This window comes from Hippocampus guttulatus, chromosome 17 (assembly GCF_054856545.1).
Source record: "Hippocampus guttulatus isolate MCC_2025c chromosome 17, RoL_Hgut_1.0, whole genome shotgun sequence".
Taxonomy (NCBI): domain Eukaryota; kingdom Metazoa; phylum Chordata; class Actinopteri; order Syngnathiformes; family Syngnathidae; genus Hippocampus; species Hippocampus guttulatus.
The window spans coordinates 424416-446738 of NC_141277.1; the positions used below are offsets into that span (position 1 = coordinate 424416).

The following is a 22323-nucleotide window of genomic DNA, read 5'->3' on the forward strand; positions in this document are numbered from 1 at the left end:
TATCGAGGGGATTCCAGCTTTGTTCTTGAAAATAAATGACTGTACATAGAAGGCGCTCGTGCTGAAGGCAGATGATCCCTAAATCCACCAGGGCTACGCTTCCACTCCTTTTCTCCGCCGCTCGTGACATTTCCGGCAGTTAATTATTCATCGGGTTTTTTTTCTCCCCGCGCGGCCCCGGGGGCAGCTCCTGAGACGACTCGATCGGAGAGAAGCCGCTCCCGTCTTTGCGTCGGCCTAACTCGAGCCGTCCTCCCGTGTTTCTTTCCGCCTTCGCCCCCCTCGATGCCTTTCGCGCCCAAATCCTTTTACTTCCATCTTCCCGTCGAGCTCTGCTGAGATTGTGGCTCGCGAAGGACGCGGGGAGGAGAAACGATGTCTTCAAATTGCGTCGGGGTGAAGGGCGAGTGGCGCCGGGTCGGCCGACGGTCGTTAGGACGGGCCGGGGCGATGCCGAGCGGCCCCCCCAAATTTCAAACGGTTACGGCAACGGCGCTAATATCGGACTGGATGTCGTGTCCGTGCGCATTGCAGCGGTGCGGGTGCAAAGAAATTCCGTCGGGCATATGAGGAGATGGCGGAATAGAAGAGAACAGAGACGGGCGTGCGCTCAACCGCGACACCCCCAAGACCTCCCACCGCGGCCGCCTCCGGTTCCCGAAGGCGGCGGTGACATTTGCCGGGACAAAGAAAGAAAGAAAATAATGCTCCGATTCTGTCACGTCTTGCTCTTTCTTCTAAACGGCAGATTTTTGAGCAGCACTTATTGGCGGGTTTCAGCGGCCGCCGAACAAGACTGGCGAAAACTGAACTTGACACAAATTCCAGCGGGCCGCGAGACCGCGCCGACCTCCGATGACTCCGCCGGCTTTCTTCAAAATGTCCAAACTCACCGCGGCCCTTTGCTGTCAAACATAGACCGGGTCCATCCGCCAGATCCCGGACCGAGGTTGAGATCGTTTGCTGGCGAGCGCCAGGAATCCCGAAGCAAAGCTTTGTGAAGCAACCCCCGCACTGACGGAATTCAAACTCGACTCTCCCGAGATTCGACATGACAACTGCTAAGGGAAAAAAAAAAGCCAGACCGGCGTTGGGACCAGCTCAGTTCACGCTGAACTCCACTCGACTCCCTCCCCGACTCCCCGCCAGCTGTCACTCGCCCCGGCGTTCCCTCCCGGCGCTCATTCCGAATGAATGAACGCCGGCGCGGTCGCTGGCTTGTTGACGCCGACGGTGTGAGCTCGGGGCCCAGTCCGAGCCGGGGAAACGAGCGCACCGAGTGGGAGGAAGTCGCGGTACTTCGGTAGGACTTTCCAATGACTGGAGTATTCACGAGGGGGCAACCCCCCCCCCCCCCCAAAAAAGCACACGCATCCAGATGCAAGTATCTTCTTTCAGATGAACCTAAATGAGTACGGAGCAAAAAATACGCTTCGCGCTCTTGACCGTCGCTCTGCCGAGGCTACGGAATGCCGATCAACAGCCTTCAAGCAACGACTGTACTTGAAGCCCCAACGGCGCTTTTGCTTTTACCCCCCCCCCCCCTTTGAAAAGGCCTTTCCGATTTGTTCCTTTATGCCTCCCCAAAAAGGTGCAATTCTTTAGCCTCTGACAACTGAGCCCGCCCATCCTGGATTAGAACGAACGCAATATGAACGAGGATGTCCCCCCCCCCTGCCTCTGCGCCTTTTCGTCCCGCCGCCTCTGCCCGTTCACCGGCGGGGGTCTATTTGCTTCGGCGAGGCGAGGCCGCCGTGCTAAGTGGCAGTTTCCGCTAAAGATGGAGCAGCCCCGCCGGTGGATTTCGACTTTTTGTCCTTTTCCTCCCGTGTCGCCGCGTTCGCGCACGACGTCGGGCGCGAAGCATCGCGGCGAAAATAATTCAGGCGTGGGTGATTTAACACCGAGGAGGTGGTAAAAAAACGTCTGCCGCCACGACGCCATTCACCAGCTTGATGGACGGGGGGGGCAGGGGGGGCTTTTCGACCGCGCCGGCAAGGTTATGTGGCCGTCGCCAGCCGGGGCGCCTTGTTATCGTCGTTCACTCGGGAGGCTCCACTACAGGATGCCGGTTTGTTGGCTCGCTCTCCCTCGACTATCGCCCCCCCCCCCCATTCACCGAGACGGCTGCTATTTCATGTGAGCGTGCGGCTAGCCTCCTTAGCTAAGCAGGCCGCGCCTCTTGCGTCTCGGTTGGCTCGGCCCGCATTCGCCATCATTCCAAAACAAAAAAGCACGGCACAAACTGAAAAGAGAAGCACCGAGCCATATCCTCAATCGGGAGCGATTGACGAGCCTTGTCAGCTTAAGAGGCAAAGCAAGCCCTGTTCGATTGGCAAACGATGTCACGGCATCGGAGCCATTTACAGTTCCCACCGGTGCCTCATCCCCCGCTTCACCCGAACGCGGAAGGTGGTGATGCACGGTCGCCATTTCCCACGGGAGCATGTAGCTAGCGGTGATAGCTTACACGGCTACGTTCCGGATTAGCCTCGACAGGTTCAGGGCTGTGTTATGGATCTGCTTGTAAGCGATTGTTGGGCACTCGCGCCGCCGAGGGTTTGACTTTGCTTTTCGAGAGGCGCGTATGAAATGAGAGCGAGCCCGACGGAATTGTTTGGACGAGCGTAATGAGAATCGCGATCGAGCGAATGTCCGAAGGCGGCGCGCGGCTTTCGGAGCCTCAAGCGGTGTTTTGCCTGACATGACATCGCTACGCGGTCACCGCTAATTAATCACGACGCATCATTAAAACGCTCCCCTTTGCAAAGCCTCCGTCAAAGTTCGAGTCGTTCCATTTTTGCGACAAATAATGAACCCAAACGCCGCCGGCGACGAGGTTTTTCGCCGGTGGCGAGTAAAATAAATGAAACGCGACAATTGGATTGGTTCCATGAAAATGTGAAATTGCGTAAATCGTTTTTGATTTACGGTGACCGAATCAACATCGATTATTTACAGACTTATTTCATCAGATTGAAATCTTTTTAAGACTTATTCGGATGGACCTATTTGCCTTCCGCAACCCGCGGCGGCCTTGGCATTTGGCCAATCGGACCATCGGTCACTTCCTTGACAGGCACGTTTTTTTTTCCCCATGTCAGATGCACAGCTGCGGCGCAAACGAGCTCTCACCGGCGCACGTAAAAAATGCAAGCAACTCCTGTTCAAGTATGACCTGATGAGCACGCAGTCATGTTTAAGACGCCGACATGCCTCTTGACAGCTTCTCAAACACCGTACGCTCCCACTGGCGGGTAAATATTTCATCAGCGTGGGGTGGAGGGGGGGGGGTGGCGGGGAGATTCCTGCGCTGAATCTCCTTTGCAGGGAAGGAACAATAGGGCGGCGGGCGCACGCTGATCTCGTCTCCCGAGAGAGAAGTTAGAATTTACCCTCCGCGGTGATCATCGTCTCTTCGAGAAACGGAGAACAAAAGAGCTCCGATGTTGAGCCTTCAAAAATATCTCGACGGAGCGGGCTGTGATTGCGCCGAGCGAGCCTCTCCCGAAGGAAACGCGGGACGCCGGCGACCCGGCCGAGGCGTCGCCTCGTCGGCGCGGCGGGGCAACCGGCCCCGCCCCGCCCGACCTCGTCACCCAGCAGCAATGATGCCCTTCAATAATTGATGGCATCGGAATGGCGGATTGCAGGAGCCTTAACTGAAAACACTTAGCTGCTCTCTGAATAATAGATGACCAAGGGGGGATTGGAGTCGTCTCTTGGCGGTCACGCGGGGGGGGGCCTTACCATGCTATCATTTCACTGCCGCGCACACGCGCGGCTACTCCGTCACCTCCATTCAACTGTTGTGTTATTAAGTGCGGCGGCACCTCAATTGAGCAGCCTCGTCGGGGGGGGGGGGCGGATGACCTTGAACGCTCTCGCAAAGCGTAGCGCCGGCAGCGGCCCCTTGTCCGTTACGTCCTGGCACTTTTTTTTGTCGCCGACTAAAATCCCCAAGTGGGCACAGGTGTCAAACGCCCGCCACGTCATTTTATGTGGTCCGCAAAAGCAAATGGCCTGTCACGATCCTTGCTAACATCGGGAGCCAAATGTCCGATTCTCATTTGTGAGGGACTGATTTTTGTTGTGTCGTAATGCCTTGAGATGATGAAACACTCTTGTGGTCATAACGGCCCTGCGAGGGAAGATGTAAGGCCACCAAAATAAGTTTGAGGCCCCCGGGGGGGTGGAGGGCATTTTCAGCGAGAGAGAAGCACGACGCGACCCCACAATGTGTACCAAGCTGCACCGGCGCCGCTGTTTTGGTGAGCACCGGAGATGATGCGGTGCTCCTCACTTATGTCTGAGGCCGCAAGCCCAAAAATAAGCGAGCAAAAAAACAAATGCAGGAATGCTGCTTGCTTTTTGTGCAAATCATCGCATGGCAAGAGCGTAAGTAAAAGGGGGCTGCGTTGATGTGCATCAGCCCGTGGACAAGGACACATGATTAACCGGACCAAGAAAAAAAGAAAAGGTCCTTGTATAACTCCGTATGCCCTTCGCGATGCTTCTGTTACGCAGCCGACGGAGCGCTCGCAAAGATGCGCGCGGCCCCTTTCGCTCCGTTTGATAAGGCGAGCGCGCGCAACGGCGCGCCGCCGTGACTCAGACTCGCTCGCGATTGAAACGCAACAATTGCGAGACGGAAACAAAAGCGCATTGACGAGCGGCGTTAAGCTTTGCCAGAGCGTTGGAGGTCATCCGCCCCGGGTTGGCGAATCCCAATCGACGGCGGCGGGTCGTTTGGCGCTTTCTCCGACCCGCTTCGATCATGTCGGCGTGCGAAAAACGCGCCTTGCGCGCGCTCGCCGTGGCTACTCGCGGATGCCGACCGGCGGTTGCTTCCTTCGCGATTTCGGCTGTCGCGGCGACACGTTTATTTTGTATTCCGGACCCGACCGTAGACAATCCGAGTCATTTCTGGACACGGGGGCGAGCAACGTCCATTTGAGCCGGAAAGCCCAAAGGTGGGCGTCGCCAAGTGGCCGGGGGGGGGGGGTGGGGGGGCCGATCCATAACATCCGCTCGCGTGTCTCACATCCTCGGGCGAAAGCTGTCGCGCATCAAATGAATTTGATGAGGTCTCGCTCGGCGCTCGCTCCAGCTGGCTCATTAAACGCTCGACGAGGCACATTCCCATTTTGGGGCTTTTTAAAATTTTTTGGGGAGAATGACAATCCGTACGAAGTTACGCGGCTTCTGTTTGCCCGCCGCCAATCGAGCGCGTTACGGCCGCGAATACGGCGACCGATGACGTCGTAGACGGCAGCCGTGCCGCAGCGACCACCTTATCCAAGAGGAGATTAAGGGGGCCTTTGTCCAATTGCCATCTCAAATTTCCGGTCCCGCGCCGTCGGTTTTTCCCTCCCGAATCCTCTCAACGAACTTTTGTCCGAATCGCTAATGCGAGCATCTGGCTCGCTCGTTATTTTACTTTGCGGCCATTTGCCGCAAATCTCTCCGGGCCGGCGCGCTCCATTCCAAACGGGACGTCGGCTCTGCGGCGGCGAGGGCCGTCTCCCCGCGAGCGCGTTGCGCTCCGAAATTGTCGGGGGGGGGGGAGCGCTCTTTATGTGGAGCGCGGATGAGAGAGACGACGTCTTTTCCGTCCGGGAATCTTGAGCGAGCGCGCGTGCGTGTTTGTCTCCACCAAACCTCATCTTTCTCTTCTTCAGGCTCCGCTTCCAAACCGATGTGGGGCTGAGATGAGAGCTTTCAAAGAGGCAAACAACACGGTTACAACTGTGAAAGCTCATTAAAATGCTGAGGCTGCAGCCAGATTTCCTCAGGAAACAACATCTTGGTGAAAGATTAGCTTTTTTTTTGTGCGGGGGGGGGGGGGCGTGCAGACAAATGTGGTGGTTGTTGTTGGTCTTTGGAGTGGCTTGGCACCAAAGTCTTTCTCACTGTGTACTTTAGAAGTAAGTGGTTTGTCCCCCCCCCTCCCTGCAGCGACCTTGTCTGAAAGGCACCCGGCCAACTCGGAGGAAAGTCGCAGCTTGACTGAGACCGACCGCATCCTCGCACGGCGCCGTGAGAGGGAGGCCGAGGCGACTCGATTTGGAGACGTAAGAAAGGAACACTCACCGACAGATATCGCCGGAAAACGTTTCTCGGCAAAATGATCCAAGTAGGAGACAAAAGTCAGCTCGAAAGCGGCCGAGGGGAGACCGCGGTGGAAGCGTCCACCGCCGCAGCGTGTCTCAAATGTCAGATGTCATCCGAGACGAGGGGCCGCCGCAGCCGAGCGGCGGCTCGGATGCCGCTAACAAACAATCTACTCCTCGGTCTGAAAGGAGCCACTCCCGTCTTTAGATACAAGACGATACATGCCGATTGATAGAGCGCTTTCGCCACAGCCGCAGCTGTGACAAAGCGCTCGACAAAACACTTCACATCGAGTCAAATAATACACGGACGGTCGATGTCAGGAAAAGCCGTGGTTTATCCAGTAGGAGACCGAGGGCAAGAACTCTTGCCGCCAAATGGAAACGAGCGTCGTTCCGCTATCAAACGACAAAGCGGAATGACAGTCTCCCTTATCGCTTCCTCAGAATGACACCAATTTTGTGCGAGAGGAGACTTGGGAACGCTGAAAAAAATTTGAGATGGTGGAGCGAAATTCTCCAGCATCAAAGTAATCGCACGTCTCAGTCAGAATTGGGCACGGGAACGAGTAACGGAGGAGCGCCAGGCTCATGTTTTTATTCCTCGGCGTAAGAGCATATGTTATCCGATAGGAGACTAAGGGCCAAGAATCTGAGGGTCAATAACACGCTAAGCTAAGCTAAGCTAACTTTGACATGTTTGTCCACTTACCGAGCCAGTGTTCGCCGGTGATTTTACCGAAGCCCTCGCGGTAGCTGTCCCAGGCCCGGAAGAAGTTGACCGAGCCGTCCTCCCGGCGCTGGATCACCTGCACGGGACGGGACCGAGCGGCACAAGGGGGGGTAAGCGAACCGGGTGGCGGGCGTTTCATCTCGCCTCCCCGATGGCTCATTCAAAGCGTTGTTCATTTCATTGACGTTTGAAGGTCTGATTCGAGATGCGGCTTGTCCCTTGCCGGGCCTGGCCCCCTGGCCCCCTGGCCCCCTCCTCCTTGAGATCGGGGTTCTCACCGTACGGCCTGCATTATGGCCCGTTTTACTGCCCTTTTCCCCGACCGGGAGAATTTTTCCCTTGCTCGAATGGTGGGTGGAGATCAAGGAATGTTGATTTATTTTTGCCGCGACGCCCTTTGAGAGTTTTGGGCTTTTTAAATCAACTCAACTTTATCGGCGCATTCGTTTTGAGAAATGATGTCCGCGCGGTCGTTGACGTTTCCGTTCTCCTTTCCTCATCGAGGCGGACGGACAGACGGACGGGCCGCGCGGGGATGTAATTTGCTCTGGGCGCAAACGTGGGCCCTTATCTTGAGCCGCGCGGATGCCGAGGTCTCGCGTCGACACCTTTTCAAACCGTAAACGGCGAGCTCCCGCGTTTGCGCTCCGCATCAAAACGAGCCGCCTGCCACATCCTCGCCGTGTAGCCGCAGGGCGACGGCCGATCAAAGTTGCGTCAAAGTCGAGGCGCCGAGCGTCCTGTCGAGACGGTCGTTGCCGCCGCCGCCGTCGATCCGCCGGCTCGGTGCGAAAGCTGCGCGTTCGGAGGCCGTCTCCGCACGTCGGCGGGCTGTTCACGTAACGCTGCGGGCCTGAAAATTGCCTTTTGTATTGCAATACTTTTGTTTGAATGAAAAGGATCAATTGTCTTCACCTCCTGTGGAGTTAAACCAAAAACATAAAAAAGAAAAAAAATCAAGGATGAATCTGGGACAGTGGCAACCTCTCTCTTTTTTTTTTTAGATAGCGCTGCGCTCTCTTCACATCAACCATTCCGCAGTTCAATTTCGTTCTCTCCGCGTGGCTCTTAGGTATTAAATTCTTTATTTGTGCTGTTCTACATGCTCCACAGAGTCGAAAACAGCCCATTTTCCACCCCCCCCCCCCCACGGAACTACCTTCAGTCTCGTCTGCTTTGCGACCTATTCAGACATCAGAAAGAAACCTGCCAACGGAGACACTTTGAGGTCACTAAACAATCTGCGAGGAAAGTTGGGGAATCGGTGTCAGGAAAAAAAAAGAAAAAAAAAAGAGAGGCTCCGAGCGATGGGAAAGTGCTGCCTTGGTATCGAAATCGAAGCGGGACCAAATTGTTGACTTTGGCTAACGATATGCAACCGTGCGCGACTTTGGACTTTTAAGCCTTTTCTATTTCTCCAGAAGGCTTTTTGTTTTGTATCAAAGTCAAATCTCGCCGCAGTTTCATAAACGGAAGGCCAAGTCACCGCAGGATCCACCCGACGGCGAACAAGCAGCGAAACCGATTCGCCGCGTTGCCAATCTGCCGGATCGGCCGTTCCGGACGGCAAAAACGTCAATTCCGCCGCGACGCGGCGCAGCCGTCGCGTGAACCTCCCCCGTCGTCGCGCCAGTAGATGAAGGCGACTTAACGAGCCGCCTTAAGCGCTCGGACGGGATTTCTGTCAGCGGTGCCGCGCGCAGATGGGACGCCGCGACAGCCCGAACGCGACATTCAACATAAGCTCCTATTTAAAAAAGAAAAAAAGAAAAAAGGGCCGTTTGACAATCTGCCGCGTGAGGGGCCGGAACGTATGCGCGCGTGCCGGCGGCGAGATGTCGCGGCGTTAGCGTCTCATAAGAGCCGATCGCGTTGTCGGCGCCGGCTCGCGCTTTGATGCGCAATGTGAGCGTGGAACAAATCCGAAAGGACGCTTTTCCAAAGCGGCGCGTGCCGGTGAATGTTTTCTAATCCTATTACGAGAGACGGACAGATGTGCTACGAGCGCGGCGGCAACAGGCGCGAGCAGATGGAGAAGCGCGATCATCCCGCGGCATTTTCTTGATTTTTTTTTTAGCCGATAAGATTATTCCTGGCCGTCTGCGGCAAAGCCCGGCGGTGTCGCGTTGAAAGTCGAGAAACCTGCTTTGCTGTATGGCTTAAAAAAAAACGGAGCGATCGTGTCAGTGTCCCGAAACGCGAACGCCACGTTGAGGCAAAATCGGCGATCGGAGCAAACGCGGCCGCATGCAAAAATGGAAGAGGGAATGAAGAGGAAGGAAAAGCTCATTTTTGGACAAAATAGTGAACAGGCGCGCGCATCCGCAAGCAAGTGGGCCCCGCTTTTTTTTTTGTTTATTTTTATTTTTTGTTTCCATTTCCTTTCATGAAATATTGAGGCCGATCGTTGGTTGAGGAACGGCGGGGAAAGCGGCGAGGCGCGGTCACTCTCGCTCGGGGCCGGCAGAGCGCACAAACACGCGGGGCCGTTTCCGGAATGAAACTTTGACGTTTCTGCGAATGGCTTATTTGTCGGCGACTTCTGATAAAAGCCCCCGCGGCGTTTGATGACGCGCGCCCCTTCAATAATGCACGCCGCGCTTATTTTTACAGCGTACGCCTTTTAACGCGAGTCGCAATCGGGGACGTTAGCCCGCGCGGAAAAAGCTTTGCCCCGCCGTCGCCGATGCATCTTTTAGTATTTGGCCATTTCCCCAAAGTCGCCCTTCCGCGCTCGTCGTCCCATCTTGCGCTTTCAAAGGACGCGCTGGCTTCCGTTTCCTCTCCCGCGCTCGTCGCCGCCTTTCGGGGGACACGTTTCACTTCCGCTTTGCCACTTCCTGTTCTACGGTTGCCGTCGCATCCGCGTTCTAATGCGGCCGCGGCCCGAGTCTCCCGCCTTATTTTAAGTTCATCCCCAAAGAGAGCGAGCGGCAGACCGCTAAGCCGGCGACCGGACCCGTCCTCGCCTCGGCGCCGCGTTGATCTGCTAATGAGGCGCAAGCGCCGCGGCAATCGGCTCGGCGCGCCGGGCGGGATCAGCCGCCACTATCGCAACTCCAAATCCTGTTAACGAGACCCGCAAAAGGTGTCGCGGAGCCTCTGTGCTTCACTTTCTTTTTTTTTTTTCTTTCCCCCGGGGAAGAAGCGCAAAATGACTGACGGGCCGGCGACGCCGCTCCGTCCCGTCGCGCCGCGCCGAGCGATGCGTCACTCTGACAGTTTTCGCTTTATGCGATGATTGGGAGGTCGCGACCTTGCCCGTCTGGCAAATTTGCTGTCACGCCGACGCTTTCCGAGTGACGGCCGCTCAGCGGTTGTCCCGTCGCCGCAGGCGGGGGATGGGGTGAACAAACAAACAAATGACAGACGGCAAACTGGGGAGTTTGTTCTACAGTCGCAATCGTCAGAAACGGAAGGCCGTTGGTATGTCGAGTGGCTCTTATTCTTGACAGTTTCCATCGCACGGAGGCTGTATCTTTTGTCCGAAGCAAAAGATATCGAAGGAGAATCGCATCAATAAGCATCCTTGATCATAGAATTGGAATAGCTCAATCCTTATCAGTTCCCAACTCCCAATAGCGCTTTTTCAGCTACCGGACGTCTGTAAAGGAGGCCGATACCGGCCGCTGATACTCGAGGCAAAACGCTATCGCTCTGAAAAAAAAGTGCAACATCTTTTGGGAACTTTTCGTAAGGAAAAAGGACAAGAACCTCGCCGCTTTGCCGCTAACGCACCCGCGGTGCAAATTGGCACGTTTCCTTCCTGTTCTTCGGCCCTAACCCGCCGAAAAGGTCTCATCGACGATGTCTCTCGTCAGCCCTAACCTTTAAGACCTCTTGTAGGAGCGGCAGGCTAAGCGGGGCGCATCAAGACAAAAGAAAAACTTTTCAAACCGCAGCCAAGCGTAGAGGCGGAGCCGATAAACTCACCTCAGCTTAGTTCCTCGGCGACAAAATGCCACATGATGACGCCAAAGCGGTGCAGTGGAGCCCCGCGATTGGCGGAAAGCCACAAAGGCACCATGTTGGCTAACCCCACAGAAAGTTCGAAAAAAGGTGAATCCGCAGGTGCCGAACCACCTGGACGTTCATTTTTGTTGGAAGCCAACCATTTTCTTTCATGAAAACTGCCGACTGGACGTCCCTGTTTTCTCCCAAAATTGGGCTTGGAAAAAACAAAAAAAACAAAACCCGAACAACAACCAAGTTAACAGTTGGTCGAAAACGGATCACTCGGTCATTTTCCATTGCAAGCGGGCGTTTGGCCCCCCAAATGATCCCCCCCCCCCCCCCCCCCCCCGGGCCCAAAAAGGCTTCCATCCTCCGAGGTCTTCCCGTATCCTTCAAACGGCGGGATGACAAAAGCGGGCGCGAGCTTTATTAAAATGGAAATGCCGCCCTGCCGTAAAATCCTTTCTTCCCTCCAAGCGCACCAGTTGGCGGACATGAAAGGAAGCAATTATTATTGCCAAGTTCACAAGCAGCAAGGAAACATTTCAACACCCTTCGCAATTTGGGCTTTTGGACAGAGTCCAAAAACGGCAAAGAAAGGAGGACTCCTCCACTTGAGCGCAAATAACATGCTTGGAAAACACGTTTTCAAAATGGCACGTCGGCAAAGGCCTCGCTCGCGTCCGGCGCGACTCACCGTCCAGCCGCCTCCGTCGGTGGTCATGTCGCAGTAGACCTGAAAGCCGCCGGGATGGTGGATGGGGAACACGGAGTAGATGCCGTCCTCCCGCCGGCCGCCGGCGTACAGGTCGGCGCAATCGCGCGGACGCGAGCCTGCCCGCGGGTCACAAAAATTGACAGTCGACAAAAGCCGAGATCAAAGCGGGGAGGAAAAAAAAGGCGGCGGCGGCGGCGGCCTCACCGTTGGCGCAGCCTTTGAAGCGGCCGGCCCTCGCCGGCGCCCTCTGCAGGTCGGCCTTGGCGCGCGCCTTCAGGCCGGCGTTCTCCTTCTGCATGGCGCTGAGCGCGTCGCTCACCGAGTTGACCACCTTCACCATGTTCACCTGGCTGTCCGACAGCAGCTGCGCAAAACCGCAAAAAACAACGGCTCGTTTTCGGGCGAGCGGGACGCCGAGGCTCTTTGAGTTCGCTTTTCCAACCGCCGCGAAATGCCAAAAGGGGTCGCCCCCCTTTGACGTTTGCCAAAGCGATCTTCCGGAACGTAACGCTTCCACTTGACGCTTGAACGACCGACCCCGAGTTTCGAATGCTACCTTGAAAACGAAGCGAGTGGGGGTGTGAAATGTCCACAGATTCTGTGGTGAAAAATAGGATTTTCACAATCAAAGTCATGGGGGGGCGGCGACCGTGCAAGGCTATTCATTTTTCAGGATAGCGTTCGAAACTCAGGGTCGGTCTTTATGGCAGTTGGTTAGTGACAAATGTGGGTTGCCGTATTGGACAAAGGATGCCCCCCCCCCCCCCTCCTTTCCTTCCGATGAACGGTCACGTCCGCGGCAAGGCAAAGCGTCGTCGGGCCCCGGTCATGAAGTGCGGCGCGGCGGCGGCTCATCAATTAGGACGCTGATGTAATTAGCTCTCGTTAGCGGCCGGCGGGCAAAGTCAGCAGATTCGCTCATCATCAAACGCTCGTTATCGTTATCAAATGCCAGCGTAACGTTCGGGCTGCCGGTCAAAAGAAGGTAGCGGCGTGGCTTTTCGGCTCGGAATAACCCCACTCGTGGCTTGTTTTGGGAGGGGGGGGGGGGGTTCTGCCGCTGCAGATTCCAGTTTGCTCAAAGAAAATTCTGATCGGCGATTTAGCGGCCCATTAACTCAAAGACTCCGTCGTTGGTTTTTAGTTCCTGAACACGGCAGAATTGAAGGAGAATTCAATGGCAGGTTGGAGGAATCGCGTGCGATCAACTTTGAAAAGTCGCGGAGTGATTTTCTTTGTTCTTACACTTGATTGTCGTTCACTCGGAACATCGGGTGCAGATTTTGCGACTTCTCACGCTTGTCGCGGCGTTCCGCGCCGCGGCTTCGGGGGGACGGACGGACGGCCGCGTACTCGTACGTACGCGGAAGTATCGCGCTTGACGTTCCGGAGTCGTGAGCGCGTATTCTTTTTTTGTCCTAAATCTCGCCAGCTGCCCGTTTGCTTAATCGAGCGGGGATTTCGTCGCCGACGTGACTTTGACGCTTATCCGCCAATGATCCAATTATCATCATCCGCCGTTATTTGCCGGAGCTTTCAAAGTTAATTGCGCCGGCGGCGACGAGCTTTTCTTTCTCATTACGTTGGCCTCAGAGGACCCGGCGTCGGGCCCGCTCAACGTCTCCGGCGCGACTCCGCGCTTCCTCCTCCCTACCTGGATGAGGCGCGCCTGCTCCGACCGCAGCGCGTCGAGGTCTTGGCCCAGGCTTCCCTGTCCCCGGCGCAGGGACTCGTAGTCCGTCTTCATCTGGCCGGCGTGGGCGGAGAGCTTGGCCACCTCCTCGGCCAGGCCGACCAGCAGCGCCCGGTCCTGCCCTTTCAGCGACTTGAGGTCCGAGTCGTGGCCGGCGAGCGAGCGCAGCAGCGAGGTCTGCGCGCCCTCCAAACGCAAAAAGTCGCCGCCGTAGTCGGGGCAGTTGGGGTCGATGAAGATGTTGACGCGGGAGCCGTCGCCGCGCTCCACCGTCACCAGGGCGTTGGCCTCGTCCTGGTTGGTGGAGACGTGCGGCGCGCCGTCCGACGCGGGCGGCGCCTGCTTGTGGTTCATGAAGAGGATGGCGCCCGTCACCGTGACGGCCAGCAGGACGGCGGCGAAGAGCAGGACGGTGCACAGCAGGTAGCTGCAGCTCATCCGCTGTCGGGGGGGGGGGGAGACGCAGACGCCGGGTTAACGGGCCCGAGGAAAACGGAGCGATCCCAACTCCAAAGGACCCGTTGAAAAGCCAGCCCTTGTTATTTGACATTATCCCGCGATACCGAACGCATCTCGCCTCCTTCGCCGCAGAGGACTTACACCTCATGGAAAAAAAAATAAAATGCTCGCATCGGGGGCATCCTCTCTTCTCCGCCATGAAAAAAAAAAAGAAAAAGAGTAATGCCGAGGCTCCGGCGCGGCCGCGACCGAACGCGTACGTGCGTCCTTTTCGAATGAGCGAGCGGTGTTTTGCGCGCAAATCCTCGAGGGCCCAAACGAGTGCAAAAACGCCGGCATTTCTTTTTCCGCGTCGTCCTCGGACTTGAAGCGAGTGCGCGCGCGCGCCCGCCATCGGGTCGACGTTCTCAAGGTGCGTTTAATCCCGCCGTTCGCTAAGCCGACGGAGTGCGGGCCGGCCGGGGAGGCTTTGCATAAGTTAACCGGCGGGCCGACTCATCGCATAACGCGGCGGCGCTTGCGTGCATTCAAATGTCACTTGTGAACTCACATTTACTCTTTGCATCACCGTTTTTTTTTTTTTGGGAATGGCTTCACATTTAGGCCGCGTGGAGCCGGCTGCTGCTACAAAGCGTACGCTCATCGGGTTGAAGTGAAACGAAGGTTGGAGAATTTGTTTTCCTCCATATTTGGGGGGGGGGGGGGCTGCCGTTTGAGACATTAAATACGACGTCGGGCCACACAAATGCATTTGACTTGTCCTGACCGGAAAGCCTTACAGATTGCCGCGAAAAAGGCACGAGGGCGCTTGCGCCGCCGTGGGCGCGTTATTTGTCTTTTTTTTTCTTGTGTGGGGATTCGTACGCCAGAGTTAGTGTGAAGACTCGTTGACGTTGTGACCTTGGCCGGCAAGGAGATCCAATTTTGATGCGGGTGGCACGCAACAAATATGCTGTCCGCTCTTTTACTCCCACTCCCGTGTTTGTGTGCGCGTGGCATGACCGCCAGAGCACTATCGGGTGCTAAGTGGCCCGTGTTTGTCCCGGCCTGAGGGGAAGTCTCGCTTCGTCGGATCGTGGGTCGTCTCAGGGCCCCAAAAGTCGGAAGCCAACTTTTTTTTTTTTTTTTTTTGCCGCAACACGGCCTGACCGTTGGGTTTCAACTCCCAAGTGATTTTGCTGACTCGACGACTTGATGGGTTCCTTACTTTAATCCGCGCGACCGTATCAATTTGCCTTTGTGCTTGCGCAATGCTCCCGCTAGCCTCATCGCAAAACATTTATGCATGCAAAGAAAAAAAAAAAGATCACATCGATGAATTTATTGCTCGTGCTCGTTTGAAAAATACATGCGAGGAAGACCTTGCATGACCTCGCAATATTGAAGGAAAACAATCATGCAATTCGAATATGGGCATATCGCGAACATGGGCGGGCCAAGCAAGCAAATAGAATGGGACACCGGTCATTTAAGATCAAACCGCTAAATGCCAATCGAAGCCGCCGGCACGCCGGTCTGGTTTAACATCGACAAACTGGCGATCGTTTAAAGGTCGGTACGGGACATTTTGGACGCTTGCGTCCATCAAGAGAAAACGATAAAGTAACTGGCTTTTGAGAAAGGCAGTCAAATTTGCCATCGATGGCCAGTCGAAAGCTGGCTGGATTTGATTTTTTTTTAAAGCAAGACATACCGGGAACCACTTAGTGCCTTTTTCTGATGCGCGGCTCTTCTGGAGTTACGAGATAAAGCCACTTAAATCGGGGCAGCTCGGAGATAGCGGGAGCCCTGCTTGAAAGTGGGCTTTGTTTAGTGTGTGAAAAGGCCGAGCCCAGCTTTCAAAGCGGCAATTAAGACTCGCCGAGAATGTCAGGAGATTTTTTTTTTCCCCGCAGTGCCAGCGGAGGGGGGGGGGGGGCCATCTCCCCGCTCGGCACATTTCCCGGGCGCCCCAGAAGAGGAGGAACCTTTGTCGATATGGCCCCAGGTCAAATTTGAGCCCACCCCACACCAAAGGCTTGCACAACTTCTCGTTGCTTTTTTCCAAGTTGGCGCTAATGTCGTTCAACGATGCTCAAGACGGAGCTTGAACGAGTCCCGGGAAGTGTCGCCACGTTTGTCTTTTCAAGACGCCATCCGACCCGATCCCGACGGAGGACCGGAGGCTCCGATGGTCCGCTTTGAAGCCGTTGGAGCGGGGAGCCCATTTCTCATCCCGATAAGAGCCGAGTAGCACTTGGAAGGACCCCAGAGGGCCTCCGAGTGGAACATTTGGTGGGATAAACCACTTTGCACCTTGTCATCGCATCTCCCGGGGGTGAACCGGACTCCATGATAAATTCATGGGCGTATGTGCAAATGCGCGTGTCTCTCGCCGTCGCTCCGTCTTTGAATTTCCATTTGGCCATCGCGGGATCGCGCGGCACGGCGCTCAATCGTTTGACGATGGCGTGCGAACGCGTGACCCCGACCGCAAAACTCCGAGCCGCGACCCGGCTGACGGCCGTCTTCTAATTGCGACGAGGCCCATATGCCGGGATCACCGTTCCGAGTCATCTGTTGCCGCGGCGACACGCGTTGACGTAAATCTGGCCGCTCCGGAGACGGTTTTGTCCTTCCTCTTCGAGTGCTGCGGGGATTATCCCGGCACATTATTGCTTTAATCTCCTCTTTAACCCCTTCAATCAGACTCGCGACCCCCCCCCCCCTCCCCGATCCTCCCGCCTCCTGCTGTGAGAGACCCCGTAGCCTTCCGCTAAGCCACATATGGCCACCGACACGCAGCGCTAATGTACCCGAGGCGTTCTATAAACGTGGCCGTTTTATCGGACCAAAGTCAGTGCGGCGAAGTCAAAGTGGCTGCGGGGGCTTCAAATTGTCGTCAAATAACTGCGGCGTAGTTTGGCCTTTGCCGGACGACCCCGAAGTGAAACGGCAGACTTGCCGTCTCTTTTCGGGGGCCGCGCGTTTCCTTATCATCTCCGGGTGTGTCTGTCACTCGGGCACGGCGACGCCGCGAGAGTCGCTCTTCATCTCCGGCGCGCCGGCGATCAATCAATAGCGGGCGACGGGCCGCGGGAGGTGTGCGGGCCCGATTGATTTCTTATGTTAACACATCACCGAAGGCTTGGCCCGCCGCCGCCGGCTGCGCACGTCCCCGGCGAGAGGAAGTTTGTTTTGTTTTTTCCCGGGCTAATACCGTCTAACAGAGAGGGATGATTCCAACAGCAACGGAGCATTCGTCAAGTCCAAGGATCAATTTGTCAGCCGTTACACCGCGCCGATGACTCGCTCTTGACATTCTCGTGCGCGCATCGTCGTGGCCGACGACGGTGGCCGGCTGATTTTCGTCTCCCCACCCCCGGCGTCTTCACGCATTAGGCACGGCACGCAGACAAATGGCCCAAGAGAGAGCGCGTGGATGTGTTTTGAGGGGGCGGCGTATGATTTTCGACGCAAACGTCCGGGCTGCTCGCTTGGAAACGAGAGTAAAGGCCTTCGTTTAAACGCTGACTTGACCGCACGTGGAATATTTATGCCGCCTCTATCAAGCGGCGATGTGCCCAAAAAAAACCCCTCCAAGCCCCACGTGGTTGCCACCCTCCCAAACACTTCATCAATGTCACTTTTGAAATGCAACATGAAGACGAAATTGGATCACCAGACATTGGAACGTTTCAAAAGGAGCGACGCGAGTGAAGCGGCGCTCTCTCGGGCGTGTTTCCAAGCGCAGCCGCAGTGAGGGAATTCGGAGCTCTCGTGTTGAGGCTCTCTGTCAATACGCTGCCCCCTGGAGGATTGGAGTGGAGTAGTGGGAAACGTCCGATGACCCCTCAACGGAGGCGCGCGCCAGGTTTCGCTTTTGTCGGCGTGCCTCGGAGATGCCGCTTTTCTCCGAGGACCCGCTCGCGCCGCCCGAGTTGCGCGGCATCAGCGGAAAATGGCGACCTGCGCCCGGCTCGCATTTCCATATCCAATTTCAATGCCGCGGCGGAGGAGTGCGACGTCTCGGCAGAGGGAACGAGGGAAACAGTAAATATGTTGCTCGTCTTCAGCCGTAGCCGGGGGGGGGGGGGGGCGGGAGCTTTCGCTCGTCGGGAATGAGATGCTCGGAAAAAAAAGAAACGATTGCCAGCGCCGCTCATGAAAAACAAGCCCGGCGGTGCAAAACAGAAGCGCTCGTGCTCCCGCCGCAAATGATGGAGAATTTTTTTTCTTCCGGCAAAAGTATCACGTGCTGCAAATTTGGACCGACGGAGCCGTCGTTTTTATAGGAAATGAAAAAACAACAGTGGTTGGCCACGTAGCGGGAACCTCACCATTCAGACAACAATGTGCTACGGCGCTACAACAACGAGTCGCTAATCGCTTGGAAGCAGGTCCAGGAATATTTCGGCAAACGATTTGCTTTCATTGTACTTCCCGGACTGAAAAATCAAAGCGACTCCCGAAGACGGCATCAAAATGAAGATTGATCGCTTGTCACTCTCGTCGAGTAACTGCCAAAACCAAAATGATCTTTTTGCCTTAAGATGACAACCAACCAACATCTAAATCGCTCGACAATGCGGTCGCGAGCTAGCGGGTCGCAAACGTCCACTGAAATCAATAGATTTGATCCGAGTCTATTTCCTGACCAATTTCTACTAGAAAAGGGACAGGAAGGCTTATCAGAACCCACGAAAGGACTCCAAAACAGCACTACGATGATCAATGATAAATTGCAGGTTTTTCTAGCCGTTAGCTCGTAGCACCGGCGTCTTCAAATCAACAAATGTGCTTTTATTTGACGTCCTGGTCATGTGTTGCTAGGCGGAAAGATCAAAGAGGCCCTCTAAAACGTTTATGGGGATTCTTGGCGGGTATCATCGTCACTTTACTTGTCGCTAGGCAGGAACGCGGAAGGCGGCGCCTCGTGAAAAGACGTCAATCCCATAGCGCCTTTGAAATAATGGCGCGACACAACATCCTCGATTGATTTTTGGATGATGAAGAAACATCGGATGGAGAGACACAAGCCCGTTTGTCTTTGCGATTTAATAAGACGGCGGCAATAAATACCTCGCCTTTGTCGTCTTTTCACACACCGTTTCGTTTGTTACCTCTCTCTCTCTCTCTCCCCGAAGCGACTCCGCGCTTCACTCACCCGTTTCAGCCGCAGCTGACGTGAACGTGAGTGAAGGCGCAAATAGAATTTTTGCTCGTCGTCAGAGTCCGCGCCAAAATGTCCGTCTTCAAACAAAAAATTGCACTGCCCTAAAATGGTTGCTGGTTGCTTGTGTGTGTGTGTGTGTGTCCCGAAGGCGCTGCCGAATGAAGTGGAGGGCGCTGACGTTTGGAACGCAGCTTACGTTTTCTCTTTGCTTTGGACGCCGATCACGCGCGCGGCTCCTCAAAGACTCATGATGAGCGAGTTCATCGAGATTGGCTATCTGTTAAGCCGCGATGGCGTTTGACTGTGGGAAATTGCTCCATTTGGAGCGGCGGCCGCAAAGAAAGCGGAAGAGCTAAAGGCGGCTCATTCGGAGTCGCTCTGCCAGTCGGGCACCCGAGGGGGGGGGTGGGGGTCAGCGGGGCAGACGGCGAACTCCCAAACATCAACAGATGCTCGGGCGTACCGGCCAAGTCGTCTTCTCCGTAATGCCGCCTGATTTGGCCGCAATCGACCTGCAAAAACGCAAAGCCGTCTTCACGTTCCGCTCCCGATGCCGACGCGGCCGCATGACCGACGCTCCATTACACTGATCTTTCATGTTTCACTGGATCTGAAAGTCCAATTAATTCCCTTATTAGTTATCGTTGGGTTTGCAGAAACCCAAATGAACATGAACAATTCCAATTATGCAATGCATGCGTGTGTGTGTGTTTCCTAAATCCAGAACTGAACTACATAAAGCAAAGAAGAAACCTGAAGCTAACGTTGCCATCCCACAATGCGTCGCATCTGTAAACTAAAGTGAGCAGCTGTTAGCTCACGAGCCACAATGCTAATGGTCTGCTAGCAAGGCGCGGCTTTCTCACGATTGCACGAGTACACATCGGGCGGCCGCGCAGGTGCGTCCCTTGAAAACGTGGAGCCGATTTCATTGGCAAGTGGAATACCGAGCCTCAAAAATCAGGCGACGGGGGAAATTGAAGCTGGAGACCACAAAAGGCAGAAGACGAGGGTCTGCTTGAGCGGGGGGAGGAAAGAGGGGGGAAGGTGGGGGGAATGCAGTCAAAAGATCAAAGAATCATCTCCTCTCCTCAATTTGGAAGTTAGCTTCACTTTCAAGCGATGTGAGAGACGAGGGTTGTGCTCAAGGCCTCCCCGCTAAGACCCCTCATAACCATGTGCCCCTGGTCCAATCCTTTTATCGGATGCTGCCGCAGGACCTTTACTGGGACCTTCACTCTATGATGCGTTTCCTCTGCTCATCTTATTGCGTTTCCCATTCCATTTTTTTTTTTTTGTGGCATCGCGCTGAGCTCGGGGTCGCTTGAGGCCCACTATTTGAAAACGGACGATTTCACCATTGTGCTTCTGATTTGTTCAAGCATGATGCTTCTTTTTATTTTCTCGGTAACACAAACACAAAAGTATTTGTACTTGGTCCTTCTTGGCATTTCCCAGAGTTAATTGAAGCCATCTTTTTTTTTTTTCACCATTAAAAAGCCTGCCGTCCTCCTCCTTGTCCACGTCTCTTCATTTGCGGGACGACAAGTGAAAGAGGACATTCAAGTCTTTGCAATGCCAACACCGGAAATAATGGATTGTGTCTTAAAAAAAAAAAAGTACCCGATAATATTTTAGGAGTCATTGAAACTTTTGTTTTCCTTTTTTTTTTTTTTTTGCCTCAATGAATGGAGATTTTGCTGTGCCTTCTAGTGTGTGCCTCGGCCACCGGGGGGCAGTATAAGACAGATACACTGATTGTTGGATTTACATGGGGCTCGAAGAAGGGGCGGGGCTGCCATTGACAGGTGACCGTTCACTTGACGTCAATGGCAAAAAATGAATGGCAGGTTGGCTCTGGAGGAAATCACTCCCTTCGTCGCCAGCGGAACGCCGAAGATAAGTTACGCTTTTTCTTTGTCTTGACCTTTTGGATTCGACCATGCTCGCTCGCCTTGTTTGTCCGCTTTGCTTCGTGTCCGTTGGCGCTTTGGGTTTGGCCGTTCGCAAATGGCAGTTTAAACAACGCGGGCAAAGGTGTCACGGCGAAGGCGGCGGCGTCGATGCTCAGTTCTGTTTTGTTGGAGTGTTTGTTGTCATTTCGCGGTTGTCCGGCTGCACCGGAAAGTTTGACGGATGATTGAGTTTGCAGTTACGGCTCGAGTTAATCGTAGCGGCGCTTTGCTCGCGCGTTTGACCGCCGGGACTTGGGAGTCCTTTTGTGAGCTTCCGCTCGGATGGCTTCTCGTTCTGTTTCGACCGGCGGTGTCAAACTCATTTTTGTCGCGGGGCCACATTAGAATCGCCGCGATGACTGAAACCGTCTAAAACGTTCGATTCAATTATTGTTGAAGTAACTGGAGTGAGGCGTTTGGTAACGAGAACGATGCTGACAAGGTGTCACCGATTTATTGCATAGGAAAAATGGTGAAATGTTGGTACAGATTTAGCAGGCATCGTGGAAGCGCTCATCTTTGATTTGCCACTTCAAATGATGTGGGGGGCCACATCTGGGCCCCTGGGCCTTGAGTTACATCTTGCTAAAAGCAATCGGTTGTGATCAAATCATCCTTGATCAAATTATTGTTAAGATGAAGGTATGATCGGTTCATGAATTCATGTCTATTTACATTGCGATGCATGAAGGTAGCTACATTGTTTTTGTTGTATTCGTGTTTACTTTTAGGTTGTTACCTGCTGTGTGCGTCAATAAATGATCACACACGCGACATAGCGAGTAATCCTTCCACGCCGAGTGACCGTCCCTGTTCCGTGCGGAATGCTCCGTTGCCAAATATCGGTTGCTTAAAGGATTACGACACAATGCAGATGCTATTTGTTAGCCTGTCACTGACGCACACAATTTTAGGGCCTTGCGTGTCACTCCATTCACGTGTCGGTTATGTTCTTGTATTTTTGTTGTCGTATGTATTTGCAGATGGATTGCGTTGTTGGAAGCGGCAGTTTCAAACCCAACAGGAGCTCATTCGCTGGCATCAAAACATTCGGAAAGGGAGATTTCGGGTGTCAGTCTGAACTCTGTTCTTTTTGTAAAATACATTTCCCCTAAAAATAGGTTGGCTTCCTGTCTAAAGAGGGCAAGTTGAGTTCCTGTAACTCAATCCTCGGATTCATGATGGTTTTCGCCCGAGAAATTGTGGCATCTTTTTGGACCGGCGAGTTGATGAAACTTCTACTAACGGATCAATTGTGTTCTTTGGAGGCCTCGAGGTCCGCACTCTTGAGGAGCCCTGCGGTAGAATGAGGGGTTTTTTTGGTTTGTTTTTGTTGTGTCTATTGCGCCAAAATGTTCCGATCGACTCGGACGTAACCCTGAAACGCTTCCGTGTGGGCGTGCTATCGATTTCAAGGCGGGTTAGGACTTTTAGTGCTTTGGAGAGGAAGTTTGGATTTGTTTCAGAGCGCCATCGATCGCTTCCCAACGGACGGGCCATTCCTCCGAGGCACCGTGTCACACGGTCTTCCCAATCCTCCGGC

At 54.6% G+C, this 22323-nt stretch overlaps 1 protein-coding gene across 1 annotated transcript in view; it reads right to left on the minus strand.

The window, feature by feature from the left end:
• The window catches only part of fibcd1b (fibrinogen C domain containing 1b), a 29400-nt gene that overhangs the window by 4098 nt on the left and 2979 nt on the right, over window positions 1-22323 (minus strand). Inside the window, exons 2-5 of the mRNA XM_086134810.1 lie at window positions 13173-13652; window positions 11723-11882; window positions 11498-11634; window positions 6826-6922 (exon numbers count right to left, since the gene is read on the minus strand). Of these exons, the coding sequence (XP_085990936.1) occupies window positions 6826-6922; window positions 11498-11634; window positions 11723-11882; window positions 13173-13652 (874 nt within the window). The remainder of the gene's footprint in view (window positions 1-6825; window positions 6923-11497; window positions 11635-11722; window positions 11883-13172; window positions 13653-22323) is intronic.